Here is a 15,943-nt window from a genome sequence, read left to right as displayed (position 1 = left end):
TATATACAAGAAATATGGGAAAAAGCCTTGAGACCATGGGGGAAAATACCCATACCACCACAGGATACTTCAAAATGATTGAGTAGTAAAAGCTCTCTCTCTCTCTCTCTCTCTCTCTCTCTCTCTCTCTCTCTCACACACACACACACACACACACACACACGCGCGCGCGCGCGCACGCGCAGACCATAGTAAAACCAGCAGATGGACAAGTCAACCCAGAATAATTCCTTCTTGATTCATAAAAAAGTTCCACACATTTTGGCCAAGTAGAAAAACAAATGTCCACCCTCTGCCATATGTTATGAACAGATGACTCAGATACAGGCAGAAACAGTCACTTTTGGGTTACATCACTGTATTTAACCTCATTAATCTGTAGTTCAACAAAGCCGATACACTAGTGAACTGTTCAGCCATTCAGAAAGCCTCTAGATTTCTATTTCCAACAAGAACCCCATCATCGCCAGCGACATCTTCTCAAAATTTCAAGCCTCTTACACAAGCAATGCTTCATGTAAAAACAGCTTCTATTTGCTCTCACCTCCCAGAGGAAAAGAAAAATGCTCTCTTACAGGGGGAAATTCGACCAGGCCAATGTCGTAGACATGGCCCATCAAAGGAAGCTTGAAGTCCCGCAACATGGAGAAGGCATCTGCCATGCGGGTTTTGACAACATTCAGGGCGACAGAACAATGTGGAAACCAAGCATCAGGTTGATAAGACTCGCTGACGTCAAGCCCTTCTCGCCGAAGCACATCACACAGCTGCTCATGGCATGTCAGCAGAGGGATGGTGGGGGTGGGTGCGAGAAACAGCACATTATCCTCACTGGGAAAGCTGCCCACAGCAGAAAAAGTGATTGAGAGTGGCTGCTGCTTGGCTGCAAAATTCTTGATCACGCTATACAACTTGGTTGATTCAAGCACCGGAGCTGTGAAAACTGTAATGTGAGGCCGCTCTTCATTCTCAATAAGCTGTGTACTGATCTGCCTTCTCGCAAACACATTCCATATCTTTAGCACCTGATTCTCGAGGGCCGGGTCAAAATAGAGTTCCACAGCGTACCCTTCAGGCATCTTGCTCTGCTGTGTTGCTGTCTGCAGTACACATGAGAAATATTCTATGATTATTTCACGACAGAAATCTCCCCATTAGCTCCTTCACATTCAAAAGGTTACACTTTTCGCACATTCCGAGAGCTGAAACATAAACAACCATAGCACAAGCATATGTAATTTGAGCTGTCCTCAGTGTTGCACACCTGATACAAGTACATCAATTATCATCTTGTTTTGTACCTCTTGTCATTATGTTTGTATAAGAACTGAAAATGTGTACATAAATAACACAAGCATAGGGCTTCTCCGTGCCCAATCGTTGACAACTGCAATATAGCTTAAACTCTTTTCATTCTTTATTGCTTTATATTTTTCATAACAAAAAAGACAAACATTACCATTATCCCTTACACATTGTGAACCCCCCCCCCCCCCCCCCCCCTCTCTCTCTCTCGATTGGAAAGGATGTGTTCACAGGTTCAGTTTCAGGAGCCCCGGACGAAGCTATGGCTCTTTGACACCTTGGTGGCTTCAGCATTGCTCTATGGAACCGAGATATGGGGACCTTCACTAGATCACCACGGGAGGCCGGGTCGCTCAGACGGATGGGGGAACATGGAGAAACCTCTTGTCTCTCTGATCTCGCGGCTCATTAGAGCCAAGGCATCAGTACCACGGGCCATTATCTGAGCAGAGCTAACGGCCCCCCCACTTGTGGTGGAGGCGCTCACCAGATCAGTCTCCTTCATAAACCGCACATGGGAACTTCCTAGAGACAGATATGTTCGCATAGCACTTGAATCCTCTCGACAGTTAGCCATACAAGGGGATACAACATGCTGGTATGGGGAGATGACATCATGGTTTCAGGCACATGGGTTCAGCATAGACAGGCTGCCACCATTCCATTACTCATTAGATGCTTCATCTCTCACTCTTACACAGTCAGAGATCACCAAGCTCATCCGCCAAGACCTGACCCAGCTAGACACCAGGAGGACATGGATACAACCAGCACAGGAAATGGGCACGATGACGGCTTTCTACAGAGACCACCTTCTCCAGCTTACGGAAGATGGTTTTGTGGAGAGACCCAGATACATGGATACCCACTTGTCTCATGGGATACGATGTGCTATTGGCCAGTTACGCACATCTTCTCACCAGTTGTGGATCGAGATTGGGAGATACAACCGAGTACCAGCAGAGGACAGGACATGCCCCTTGTGTAACATGGAACCTGAGACAGAGCTACACTATACATGCCGCTGCCCCGTCTTGTCACCAGCGTGTGACTACTATCTATCCTTTTTGTTGATTTCTTTCTTATTATCTATTTACTTTCACTTTTTGGAAACACCCCTCGGGAAATCTAACTGCCCTGCATTGCATAGCTAGTGTGGAACTGTCCAGAGGGAGTCCAGGCCTGAGGGCAAGAGAGCACTAAGGTTGGACAAGGACTATGGTTAGCCAAGTGGGGTCATTGACTAGCCAAAGTGGAATCCTTTGCTACAGAGGCTACATTTCAGTTTTGGATGTGGCCGCAGTGTACAAAGAGGGTCGGATGACCTAGAAAGATACAATGGCAGCATCTCCTAAAATTTAGGGAACTGCTATTTTGGGACCTGAAAATGTGTTGGCGTCATTACCTCCGGAATGACAAAGGGAACATTTTCTTACTCTGCCGTGAAGTCAACTGGGTAACCGGTTGGGATATTTTTAGGCGGCAACCCCGAAACGGGAAAATGCTTGTAAATGTGCCAAGTGGCACATTCTGGTGCACTTGCCTCATGCAACAAGAAGTGGCGCTGAATTTGAAGAGGGAAGAGCCTCATTTTCAGATTTGTCACAGGTTAAGAGCTATGGAGTGCTTGCTTTCCCTCTTATGCACAGTGCGGTGCCAGGAGTGATGCCCTGCACGCTACGCACTGCCCTCTCTCTCCCCTTTGGCAGTATGTTATGCCCCTCTAGTGGGCTCTTCATTTGACCAATGTACAGTTGTGTGGGTTCATGCGCGATTGCCGAGGCAAGAGCCTCTTGCACAGGTACTGGATTAGCTAGCGGCTAATCCCCCCGCAGGTACAGGTGAATTCGGAGAGGTTTCACGCCAGAAATCTCGTTCGATTCAAAGGGCAAGTAGCCCTACAGGTGCGGGAGCTCGAGGACTTGCTAGGGATGCGACCGGCACGCGAAACGGAGCCCGAAACAGTGAATTACAGCCTGCTGTGTATTTTTGCAGGTTTAGGGTTTTGGCCCTAAACGGACCCTAATACCCCCAGGAGGTTCGGGGACGCAAGGGGACCGCTATACAGGTGATCTGGCGCATTTTCAGGGCTGAAAACAGAGAATTCAGCGTGCTGCAGATTCTCGCCAGGTTTTGCAAAGTGCCCGTATGCGTCGGGAAAGTCGGTCAATGCGTGGGAATACTGACCGTGAAGGGTTCTAGTACAGTTATGCTGCCGAAATCGGGCTGGAACAGAGGAAATTCAGCCGAGTTTGTGCGGGGCAGCTTGTAGGAACCACAGCGTTTATTCCCTCTTTTGAACAATAAAGAAATACCGAAAGGGGCGCCTAAGTTAGGGGCCAATCTGGTGTCCGTCTACTCATACAGGTGCAATCTAGCAGCCTGTATCCCTCTCCCCTTTGTTGTGTCTTGAAAGTACAGGTAAAATAGACGACTAATAATGGATGAAAGCTAAATCAAGGTTTAAAGTAAAGTCTACCGCCCTTTTTGGATTGAACAGGCCGGTTGCATGGTTCCATCGACGGGATTAAATCACTTTTTCCCATAGAAGTGAGCCTTGGTCAGTTTTGGACTTGAAGACACAGGGGATCATAGACCAGACACAGGGAATTGCAATTATGGCTGACAGACCAGATGATGTGACTGAAGAGGTTTCCTCTTCACAGGGTCAACAGACACATGAAGTGGGTGAGTCCTCAAGACCACCACAGACTGATGATGATATATTCAGGACCCAGTTGGCTACTGCTGTGGCTATGTTCACACAAGTAATGCAGAATCCGAGGTTTTTAGCCTTTCTGCAACCTCCTGTTCCGTCTCAGCAAGTTGGGTCACTGGATCATATTCAAAAGCCTGTTAAGGCTCGAGCACAGGTGATTCATACCGCACAGTCAATGGAAACACCTGTACACTTGACGGAGAACATGCAGTCTCCACAATGTATGCCTAAGGTGCAAGAACAGGTGGCTGAGATGCCAGTTTTTCAAGCTGTACCAATTCAGCCCGCCACCTTTCAGCAGCCTATAGCTGGTTCTAATGGGCAGGGAAGCAACTTACAGGCTATGCAACAAGTCTTCCCACCACCTTCAGTACACCCTGGCTATTTTGGAGGTGGATCCGTATTCCAAAGCATGGCTGGTCATGCACCTGGAAATCAGTATTATACGCCAGGAACAGTGTTTGCGGGTGCTCAAACGATGATGCCTAACCCCATGTACAGTGTCATGGGTATGCAACCAAGGTTTCAAAGCACTCAGGGACAATTTGGGATGCCACAAGCAAATTTTGGTATGGCTGGAATTACAAATCAGCAGCCAAATATGGCATTTCCAGGTCAAGTTAATAGCGGCCAAGGAACACAGATGAACCCTAATAGTGTTCCCATGTTTCAGTCACTTCCATATGACAATTTAACGCCGCTGGAGAGGCCAACTCCGTACAAAGAAGGTGGCAAAGGTGTGTCATTCACGACCTTTACAGGGTTTGATGACAGGAAGAAGGCTCTTTCATTCCTCCAGCAGTTTGACAAGGCCTATGCAGGGGGAAATTTTACAGAGGCTTCAAAGGTCCGCAAGGCAGCCACTTTCTTGACAGGGAATGCGGGACAATGGTGGACAACTTTATTGCTTCAAGGGCAAGCTCCGTCCACATGGATTTACTTCAAGCAGATTTTTGCAGCAGCATGGTTATCTGATGATTTTGAAGCAGATGTCATGACAGAATGGCACCAGCTTAATGCTGCCACTTGCAGAAATCTGGATGATTACAATCGGAAGTTTTGGAAAGCTCTACTTCCAGTAACTTCCTATAGGTTTGTGCCATTGACAGAACAGATTGAAAAATACTGTTGTGGCCTACCCAAAGGATTGAGAAAATACTGCACGAAGACAAAAGTCACTACTTTGACGCAGCTCATCGAGGTAGCAAACACTGGCAATGGTTTGCTCAAGGGAGAAGATTGTGAATTTAACACTGGCGTCAAGGCAGGATCAGGCAAGAAAAATTCAGCCAAGAAGCACGTTCCCAATGAGGCTCCTAAAGGGACTCAGGAGTCGGCCAACATAGGGAAAGACAAAGCTACGGCTGAATCAGAAAAAGGACCAGCAAAGAAATGGAAAAGACGTTTTCCTCGCAAGTCAGAAGAGCAAAAGAAGGTCCTGAGGACAGAGAACAAATGCTTTATATGTGAGCAGCCTGGCCACATTGCTTACAATTGTCCTACAAAGAAAAGGCCAGCTGATTCTGAAGACAAGGAAGACAAGAAAGGAAAGAAGCCCATGGCTGGTCTAGTGCCAGATATGGTGGGCGACAAGCCAAATTCAGATGCAAGTGAGCTTTGCAGAGCATGGGGAAAGGTTAGGGATCAAACAGTGCTTATCTTCTTTGATCCAGGTGCCAAAGCCAACTTTATTTCCCCAGAATTGGCTTCAAAGTTGGGAATCAGACCTGAAGAGATGGGGTATACAGCAGAGGCAGGTTTGGCATGTCCTGGCCATACAGAGGCTGTGACACCCATCATTGGAAAGTTGCGTCTACATATCCAGTCCTATGTAGATGCTGAAGAATTTTACATCATGCCACTGGATGGATGTGATGTGTTGTTAGGTATTCCTTGGTTATTTCGTGTACAGGGAATCATGGATGCCTACAACAAAAAGATCACTGTACAGAGCAGGGGAAAGACTCACATTCTGGATGTAAAGCTTAAAGGGGAGTCTATTCCTACTGTATCAGCTTCTGCTATTACTTCTGTAATGAAAAAGCATCTTTCTGCGTACTTGGTTTTTGCACGTGAAGTGTCAGATTGTGATGAATCAAATTTATCTGTGCTAGATAAAGAAAGGTCAATGTTTTTACAACAGTATAGTGACTGTTTTTCCGATTCATTACCGTCTCAATTACCGCCAGAGAGACCCGAGGACCATGCGATAGATTTGGTGCCAGGCAATAGCCCACCAAATAAGCCTCCGTACAGGGTTAGTGCGGCTCAGCAGAAAGAGATAATGGGCCAAGTACAGGAGTTGTTAGAAAAGGGGCTGATTCAGCCCAGTTCATCTCCATTCTGTTCTCCAGTGTTATTGGTGCAGAAAAAGGATGGCTCATGGCGTATGTGCATCGACTACCGTGCACTGAACAAGAATACCATCAAGAATAGGTTCCCTATACCTAGAATTGATGATATTATGGACAAATTAGAAGGAGCAACTATGTTTAGCAGGATAGATCTAAAGAGTGGGTACCATCAGATCCGCATTAGATCAGAGGATGTGCACAAGACTGCTTTTAGAACAACGTTTGGCCTTTACGAATTTTTAGTGATGCCCTTTGGTCTCACAAATGCTCCTGCTACGTTCAATAGGATGATGGACAGAATTTTCCGTCCACACTAGCAGTTTGTTGGTACATTCTTTGATGACATGATAGTCTACTCAAAGAATGAAGAGGAGCATAGGCATCACTTGGCCATTGTGTTCAAAGAGCTACGCAGTCATAGGTTGCTCATCAATGCAAAGAAAAATGAGTTTTTTCTGGAAGAGATTCACTTTCTGGGACATTGTCTCAAAGGATGGTGTCAGAATGGATCCTGCAAAAGTTGAAGCAATCAAGTCATGGCCAAATTTGAAGACGGTGCATGATGTCCGAAGCTTTTTGGGACTATGCTCCTATTACAGAAGGTTTATCCGAAATTTCGCTGAGATTGCTTCACCTTTACATGCTCTTCAAAAGAAAGCAGTCACCTTTAGATGGACACAAAAAGAGATTTCAGCTTTTAATCTCTTAAAGGAAAAGATGACTTCAGATCCAGTCATTGTGTTGCCAGATCTTAGGAAGTCATTTGTGGTCCAGTGTGATGCCTGCGGTAGTAGCATTGGTGCAGTGCTAATGCAAGATGGCAGGGTAGTAGCCTATGAGAGCAGAATTTTGCAAGGGCCAGAGATGACCATGCAGGTCTATGAGAAAGAGTTACTGGCTGTGATTCATGCGCTCTTAAGTTGGAAACACTACCTGCTAGGTGCAGATTTCGTTGTCCAAACGGACCATCAGACCTTGCGATACTTCTTGACACAGACAAAGTTATCTGAGAAGCATATGCGATGGGCAAATATCTTGTCCGTGTTCCATTTTCAGATTGTGCATGTGGAAGGCAAGAAGAATGTTGTGGCTGATGCCTTGTCTAGGAAGCCACAAATTTCAGCTGTGTCAATTCCTTATCATCATGAACTTGATGATATGAGAGAACAGTATGCAAATGATGAAGATTTTGCAAGGGTCTTCGAGCAACTAATGGATGGACAACGTCATGAACACTATCTTCTCAAAGATGGGTTCATGATGATGCATGGCAGATTGTGTGTCACAAAGCCATTGCGACGCAAAGTTATGGAAGAGAGTCATGTCCCACCGTATGCAGGGCATCGTGGTATCGATGCTACAGTTAAAGCGGTTGAGACATTCTTCTATTGGCCTACATTGAGAAGAGATGTGGATGCCTTTGTGCGAGAATGCCTAATATGCCAAAAGGTCAAGTTTGACAGGCAAAAGGCACCAGGGTTATTGCAACCACTACCTATTCCAGATAAACCATGGGAAAGTATTGCTATGGATTTTATCTTTGATCTTCCGAGAACGCAGACAAGAAATGATGGTATTTGGACCATTATTTGCAGATTCAGCAAACAGGCTCATTTTATTCCTGTCAGGAAGAAGATAAAGCCAGATCAGATGGCACGCTTGTTTATGAGCAATATTTTCAAGTATCATGGCATGCCACAGTCGATTATTAGCGACCGTGATCCACGCATGACTAGTTTGTTCTGGAGAGGCTTGTTTGAGAATATGGGCACCACGCTCAAATTCTCTTCGTCATTTCATCCTCAAACAGATGGGCAGTCAGAAGAGGCAAATTCTACTGTCCTAGATCTGCTGAAGTGTTATGTGTCAGAGCATAAAGGAAAGTGGGAGCAGTATTTGCCATTGGTGGAGTATGCATACAATAATACAGTGCATTCATCAACTGGCAAGGCACCCTTTGAGATAGTTGAAGGTGGCAAGAAAGTTCCTCCCATACTGCATACAAAGGACAAGATATTTGAAGCAGATAAGTATGTTCAGGACATGGATGAAATGTACAAGAAGGTCAAAGTGGCCTTAGAAAGGACTCAGGCAAAGCAAAAGAAAGCAGCTGATCGTCACCGTCGTGAAGTGGTATATTCACTTGGTGATTGGGTGCTTTTACGCTTTGAAAAGGCAAGGTTAAAGAAGATGAAGGGCAAGGAAAGACTGTTTCCAATGCTCAGCATGCGTTACTATGGGCCTTTTCAAGTATGCGACATAATCAGTGATGTTGCATATAGGCTGAAATTGCCTGACAGTTGGAAGATTCACAATGCGTTTCATGTGAGTCTTCTCAGACCCTATGTGGGTGATGTGCCAGAAGATATGCCAGCTGAAGATCAGCCGGAAGTCGAGGAACTTGACGAGATCTTGGTCCCTGAACAGATTTTGGCACACAAAGAAAGGAAAGTGAAAGGCAAGGTTGCTAGGCGTTACTTGGTAAAGTTCAGAAACTATCCACCAATGGATGCTAAGTGGATGGAAGAAGGTGAACTTGCAGAGTCACCAACTGTGTTATCACTTTACCTGGAAGCCTTCGATTTGCAACCTACCTTGACCCCTTGAGTTTCAAAGCTACATGAATTGTCAGTGTGACAATGGCTTCTGAAACAAATGATGTACATGGTATTTAAAGTGAGCTCAAATCAAATACCTGTTACATGAATGTTAGAGCTGTACAGATTGTCAGTTTGGCAATTGCTCTTATGGAATGTCCAAAAGTTTGATTAGTGCTATAGAAGTGAGTATTTCTTGTCAGTTTGTCAAGGATACAGTGATTGCTTCTATTGAAGAGTACATGTGTAACTGCATTCTTAAACTGTCGGTTTGGGTATGCTCGAAAGTGTTACGGGATCCCACGTGTACTATAAGACAGTGGCAAAATGTGCAGCTACCATTTTGTCATTGGAAAGTTAGTGACTCAAAGCAATGGCAGAGTGCGAAGCTACCACTATGTCATTGGGACAGGGTTCACACGCAGGCAATACATGAGTCGACGAGGTGTTGAATACACCAGGGTTGACAATGAGCATGTATGTGTCGTATATGTGTCGACAGGTGTTGAATACATCAGTGTTGACAGTAAGCATGTACGACATAGATGCAAACGAGGACGTTTGAGATTTCAAGAGGGGGGTATGTCACCAGCGTGTGACTACTATCTATCCTTTTTGTTGATTTCTTTCTTATTATCTATTTACTTTCACTTTTTGGAAACACCCCTCGGGAAATCTAACTGCCCTGCATTGCATAGCTAGTGTGGAACTGTCCAGAGGGAGTCCAGGCCTGAGGGCAAGAGAGCACTAAGGTTGGACAAGGACTATGGTTAGCCAAGTGGGGTCATTGACTAGCCAAAGTGGAATCCTTTGCTACAGAGGCTACATTTCAGTTTTGGATGTGGCCGCAGTGTACAAAGAGGGTCGGATGACCTAGAAAGATACAATGGCAGCATCTCCTAAAATTTAGGGAACTGCTATTTTGGGACCTGAAAATGTGTTGGCGTCATTACCTCCGGAATGACAAAGGGAACATTTTCTTACTCTGCCGTAAAGTCAACTGGGTAACCGGTTGGGATATTTTTAGGCGGCAACCCCGAAACGGGAAAATGCTTGTAAATGTGCCAAGTGGCACATTCTGGTGCACTTGCCTCATGCAACAAGAAGTGGCGCTGAATTTGAAGAGGGAAGAGCCTCATTTTCAGATTTGTCATAGGTTAAGAGCTATGGAGTGCTTGCTTTCCCTCTTATGCACAGTGCGGTGCCAGGAGTGATGCCCTGCACGCTACGCACTGCCCTCTCTCTCCCCTTTGGCAGTATGTTATGCCCCTCTAGTGGGCTCTTCATTTGACCAATGTACAGTTGTGTGGGTTCATGCGCGATTGCCGAGGCAAGAGCCTCTTGCACAGGTACTGGATTAGCTAGCGGCTAATCCCCCCGCAGGTACAGGTGAATTCGGAGAGGTTTCACGCCAGAAATCTCGTTCGATTCAAAGGGCAAGTAGCCCTACAGGTGCGGGAGCTCGAGGACTTGCTAGGGATGCGACCGGCACGCGAAACGGAGCCCGAAACAGTGAATTACAGCCTACTATGTATTTTTGCAGGTTTAGGGTTTTGGCCCTAAACGGACCCTAATACCCCCAGGAGGTTCGGGGACGCAAGGGGACCGCTATACAGGTGATCTGGCGCATTTTCAGGGCTGAAAACAGAGAATTCAGCGTGCTGCAGATTCTCGCCAGGTTTTGCAAAGTGCCCGTATGCGTCGGGAACGTCGGTCAATGCGTGGGAATACTGACCGTGAAGGGTTCTAGTACAGTTATGCTGCCGAAATCGGGCTGGAACAGAGGAAATTCAGCCGAGTTTGTGCGGGGCAGCTTGTAGGAACCACAGCGTTTATTCCCTCTTTTGAACAATAAAGAAATACCGAAAGGGGCGCCTAAGTTAGGGGCCAATCTGGTGTCCGTCTACTCATACAGGTGCAATCTAGCAGCCTGTATCCCTCTCCCCTTTGTTGTGTCTTGAAAGTACAGGTAAAATAGACGACTAATAATGGATGAAAGCTAAATCAAGGTTTAAAGTAAAGTCTACCGCCCTTTTTGGATTGAACAGGCCGGTTGCACGTCTACTACGAGATACGAGGCCGCTTCCATTGCCTGTTCAGAGAGGGTTTTGCACCATTCTAAAGAGTCATTGGATACGAAGACCAGAGATGTCTGGGTCTGTTCTTACTCGAACTGCGCAGACACGGAGATAGCCTGATGAATGGCGAGGCTAGCCAGTCTCAAAGGCAGATCACAGACTTCTTCAGAGCAGACACGGGACAGCCGCAAGAGCCACTCCCACAACAGAGCTCCCCCTCGTCTCACAACAGAGGCACACTGATTGACCGAGCGATTGAACTGGGGAAATCCAGGCGCCCGCGACTGCGAAGAACTACACAGCATCGACGGAGGCTACGACAGAAAATTCGGAGCACGCTGGCCAGGCATGCACGACGCCCCGGTCAAACTACTAACCATGGAGGAAATTGATGAGATTCACCAACGACCGATGCTAGATTTCTTGTGATTCAGCTATCCCAACAAGCCGCCCATTTTGTGCTTAGTTATTGCTTGGCTCACATCGACCTACTTAGGACCCCATAGTATATATCTTTGTTTTGTACTGTTGTTAGGTTATTTTGTTACTCTGACTTTGTATCAGATCCACCACTTTGTAACTTTCAGGTCTCATAGGTCATTATGGCCTTTTGAAGACGTTAATATAACATTTCATTTCTCTCTCTCTCTCTCTCTCTCTCTCTCTCTCTCTCTCTCTCTCTCTCTCTCTCTCTCTCTCTCTCTCTCTCTCTCTCTCTACCTTTCCTGATCTCAATGTGATCCGACAAGCTAGGCACGCAAAAATGCAGGTCAAGCCCGCGAAGTTCCCCTCTGCCAAGGGGGTGGACAGTGTCCACGGGGTAATGGTGGACATAGTCCACGAGGGGGGATGAAAGGGGGGAGAATAGAAGTCTACAACACAGCATTCAATCTTGACTTCCTGGGTGTTGACGAAGCCTAGCAACCGCGGACTGTGTCATTGTACGGACCCGACGTAAGGGGGTGATCATTGGCGGTCACTCCCTCTTCCAAGGCCGCGAGAGGGCCCATGACCGGCAACCACTCCCTTGGAGTTTACTCTCTCCATGAGTCGAAGGCGGGTCCACCCAGGGGGGGGACTCTAAGCACCCTCCTCGCAGGGGGATGGGGCAACGGGGTCTGGGACCACATGGTATCTCTCGTCGGGGTTCAGTTTAGGGATGCTGCGTGAACCACCTCCAGCTGGCCCAACACCCAAATTTCACTCATGGGTGATTTTTACAGAGATTCACCTAGGTGAGGACTTCAACACCTGCCGCCACCATCTGCCTCCAATCCCATATGTCTCCGTTCTCGGTTCCCTCATCCTTCCTTTTTGAGGGGTGGTGCCCAGAAATCCAACCCAAGGTGATCCCTCCCTTGAGTTTGAGGGGTACTTAGTCTAAGTCCAGTCCGGCCGCGTGGAGGCGACCCCTCGTTCAAACTCTCTCTCTCTCTCTCTCTCTCTCGCCCCCCCCCCCCCCCCTTGCTCGCGACTGCCCTGCACACACGCGCGCGCCTGTTTTCCCATTGCACCCACCCGCCCCTGCTCGCGCACCCCCCCACCCCCTGCTCTCTCTCTCTCTCTCTCTCTCTCTCTCTCTCTCTCTCTCTCTCTCTCTCTCTCTCTCTCTCCCCCCCCCCCCCCCCCCCCCCCCCTCCTTGCTCGTGACTGCCTTGCACACGCACGCGCGCCTGTTTTTCCGTTGCTCCCGCACGCGCGGCCTCGTTCCCTCAGCCTTGACCTCCTGCGTAGAGAGAGAATGGGCATTTCGGTTCTTTTCCCAACGTAGAGAGAGTAATTTCGATTTTCCAGCGTAGAGAGAGGAGTTCTAGGCGTAGAGAGAGAAAGAAGGGAGTTTCAAGCGTAGAGAGAGACAGAGGCTTGCACGAAGAGAGAGAGAGATAGATAGATAGATTTTATTATCGTCCTCGGAGGTCAAATATGACCTATGGGACCAAAGTTACATGTGATGTAGTATGTGTATGGCTGATGAGTGACTCTCGATGCTCCAAAATTGTAGTGATGAGAGTCGCAATGGAGAGCCCACACTTTAGCTGGGAGAGGAAAGTGTGTAGGTCTAAGTTATGGCTGAAAATGTGAGAGAAGCAAGTTCGGATGTGATCAAAAGCTGAGCACTCTAGTAGTGTGTGGTACTCAGACTCTCGAACTTGCAGTGAGCATAATGTGCACAATCGATTTGACTCTTCTCCATTGCCCCAACGCCCTATCTCGCATCGAAGGAAATGGGAGCTAAGCCGAATTGCTGCGATAGTGCGTATCGCGGACAAGGGAATAGGCTCAAGCATGTAAGTGTGAGTACGGTTTCCTCTCTCAGCGAAGAACATGGTTTTGTAGTTGGGGGCAATATAGGTGGTGTAATGTATGAAGCGTGACCCACCGGATTTCTCCCAAGCCGTAATACATTGGCGTTGTAGAAAAGCTTCATTCACTTGAGAGTCAATTGAAGCATCATGTAGCAAGTGTAATGCATCCCATCTCCCAAACCACTTCTTTATGTCTTGCATCCATCCCGTGCTCAAGATCTTGCTTTTATGCGTCTTTTGAACTTTTTTGCTTGCTTCCCATGCAATTGTAGGAAGTCGATGTGAGGGGTTTTGACGCATCTTTATCATGTACTCCACAACCCTTTCCATGCCCATAACCTCAATTGGAAGAGATCCCGACTCAAGAAGTAAGAGCATATATGGTGTTTGTGTCTTAACTTGGAGAAAGTTTGTAAGAAAACGCTTTTGGACATTCTCAAACTCTTTCCAAGTAGACTTTGAGATGCTCCCGCCCCACACTTCAACTCCATACAGAAGAACCGGTGTCACCAATGCATCAAAAAGATACTTCTTGAGAACCCAACACTTGATGTTTCCCGCATTACACATGTTCTCAAATGCATAATATGCTCTCTTTCCCGCTTCCAAACGACGCATAGCACATTCATGCCACTTGTGATTGGATGGAACCTCAAGGCCAAGGTACTTAAAGCTCTCAACAACTTCAAGTGTCTCGTTGTTGTACACAATGCGTGGCTTCTCCTTATGGTTGGTTTTCACAAGCATAACCTTTGTTTTGGATTCATTTACAATCAGCCCACTATGCAAGCAAAAGTTCTCAAGGACAACCATAAGCTTTTGTGCATCTTCTAAAGTGTGTGCTAGAAGCACTACATCATCCGCATACAACAAAAGCATGATTACCGCATTGCAAATAGTGACCTCTTCAATGCCTTCTTCTTGCATAAAGTCAAGTACCATTTGTTCCAATTGATCGATGCATAGACCAAAGAGAGAGAGAGAGAGAGAGAGAGAGAGAGAGGGGGGGGAAAAAAACTGCGAGCGTAGAGAGAAAGAGCTTGCACACGTAGAGAGAGGAGAGAAGAGAAAAAAAACTGCGAGCTTAGAGAGAGAAAGAGCTTGCACACGGAGAGAGAGAGAGAGAGAGAGAGAGAGAAAAAACTTCTTCTTCACTTCACTTCTGTGCCCCTCTCCCTCTCTTGTTGCGGCCTCTCAATCATGAGAAAGCAAAATAGCAAGGAGGACCCGGTGGAGGATGTCATCCAAAAATGCAAGGAAGAACTGAGCGAGTCCATCAGCAAGATCAACCACCACCTCTTAGGTACTATTAACGAACTCGACGCACGCGTGGCAGTACAGGAAAGCACGATACATACACTCAAAGATCGCGTGAAGGCCCAAGATGAGGAAATCGCACTACTCAAGAAAGAGCTTGCAGAGGTGCGATCGCAGAATGTCCTCGAAGAAGGAGAGCTTCAACCCTCTGTCATTGAAGAGCTTAACACGATTAAGGAACAAGTGCGAGCCATCAAAGAAGGTAGGGAGCAACAAAAAGAAATGACGACCTCGTGGGTGGATGTCATCACAAAGACCCAACAAAAAGCAAAAAAGGCCGAAAAATGGATCGAGATTGTCAAGAAAGGAAAAGGCAAGGAAATAGCCCCCACCCCCACACCAACCATCATCAACTTGACACTCGAAGAGGAGCAAAGGAGACGTGTGCGGGCCTTACACGTAAGGATATGTGGTCTCAGAGACCAAGATAATGTAGATAAAGAGGTGAAAGAACTCATGACTCTGGTGGGAGTCAACGAGCAGACGCATACGAGGGCTTGGAGAGTGGGCACTAAGAAAAGTGGGTGCAACACAGAAACCTCGAAGGAAAGGGCACTCATTCTCCGCTTCCCCTCCATGGAAGCGAAGAAAGATTTCTTGAAGAAGAGACCGACCCTAAAGAAGACTGGCATCTTTCTTGGAGATGACCTCACCCACTTGCAGATTGCTCATATGCAAGAAGTAATGCCGGAAATTAGAGCAGCAAGGGAAAAGGGGAAGATTGCTTTTTACAGGGTTGGAAAGGTGGTGGTATTGGTGTAACAAACTTGGACACTCCAAGTCAAGAATCAACCGCGACAGCACCAAATAACCACTTCAAAACAATTCACAGATCACAATAGATTTGCACTGGCCCGGCGGAGTTCCGTGCCTAGAGATATTGGCCCCAAAGACTGGCGCCCCTTTCGGTATTTCTTTTTATATTAATCAATCATCAAAGTACAAGAGAGCGGTTAGGGTTTCACTCTCAGACTCTGCGTCCAGATGCTCTGAGAAGTGAGGCCCTCACCACTAATTTAAAGGTTACAAGGGATGCCCAAAAGCAGAGCCCCAAAAGCTTTTAAAATCAAAAGCATCAGTTCCCTCTCTCTCTTAGAGTCTTTTCTCTTTTTTTTTTTATAAAAAAAAAGCAAAAGCAAAATTCGCGTCGCTCATCATTTTCCAAAAAAAAAATTATTTTTTTTTATTTTTTATTTTATAATCCGCCTCCGCGATTTCCGGAAATTAGGGTTTCTGGCAAAAATTAGGGTTTGCAGGAATTTTAGGG

At 46.7% G+C, this 15,943-nt stretch overlaps 1 protein-coding gene across 3 annotated transcripts in view; it reads right to left on the bottom strand.

Annotated features, from left to right (window-relative positions):
* Positions 1 to 215: 215 nt before the first annotated feature.
* LOC147426817 (RNA ligase/cyclic nucleotide phosphodiesterase family protein) overlaps positions 216 to 15,943 on the bottom strand; it is a 66,277-nt gene continuing 50,549 nt past the window's right edge. For all 3 annotated transcript variants that reach the window (XM_086498370.1, XM_086498371.1, XM_086498372.1), the window contains one exon: positions 216 to 1,100. In XM_086498370.1, the coding sequence (XP_086354496.1) occupies positions 531 to 1,079 (549 nt within the window). In that variant the 5' untranslated portion in view covers positions 1,080 to 1,100 and the 3' untranslated portion in view covers positions 216 to 530. The remainder of the gene's footprint in view (positions 1,101 to 15,943) is intronic.

Source organism: Adiantum capillus-veneris, chromosome 24 (genome assembly GCF_014529385.1).
Source record: "Adiantum capillus-veneris isolate H3 chromosome 24, ASM1452938v2, whole genome shotgun sequence".
NCBI classification, from domain to species: domain Eukaryota; kingdom Viridiplantae; phylum Streptophyta; class Polypodiopsida; order Polypodiales; family Pteridaceae; genus Adiantum; species Adiantum capillus-veneris.
Note: the sequence above shows the minus strand (reverse complement) of the source record. Positions and strands in the feature narration are given on the sequence as shown.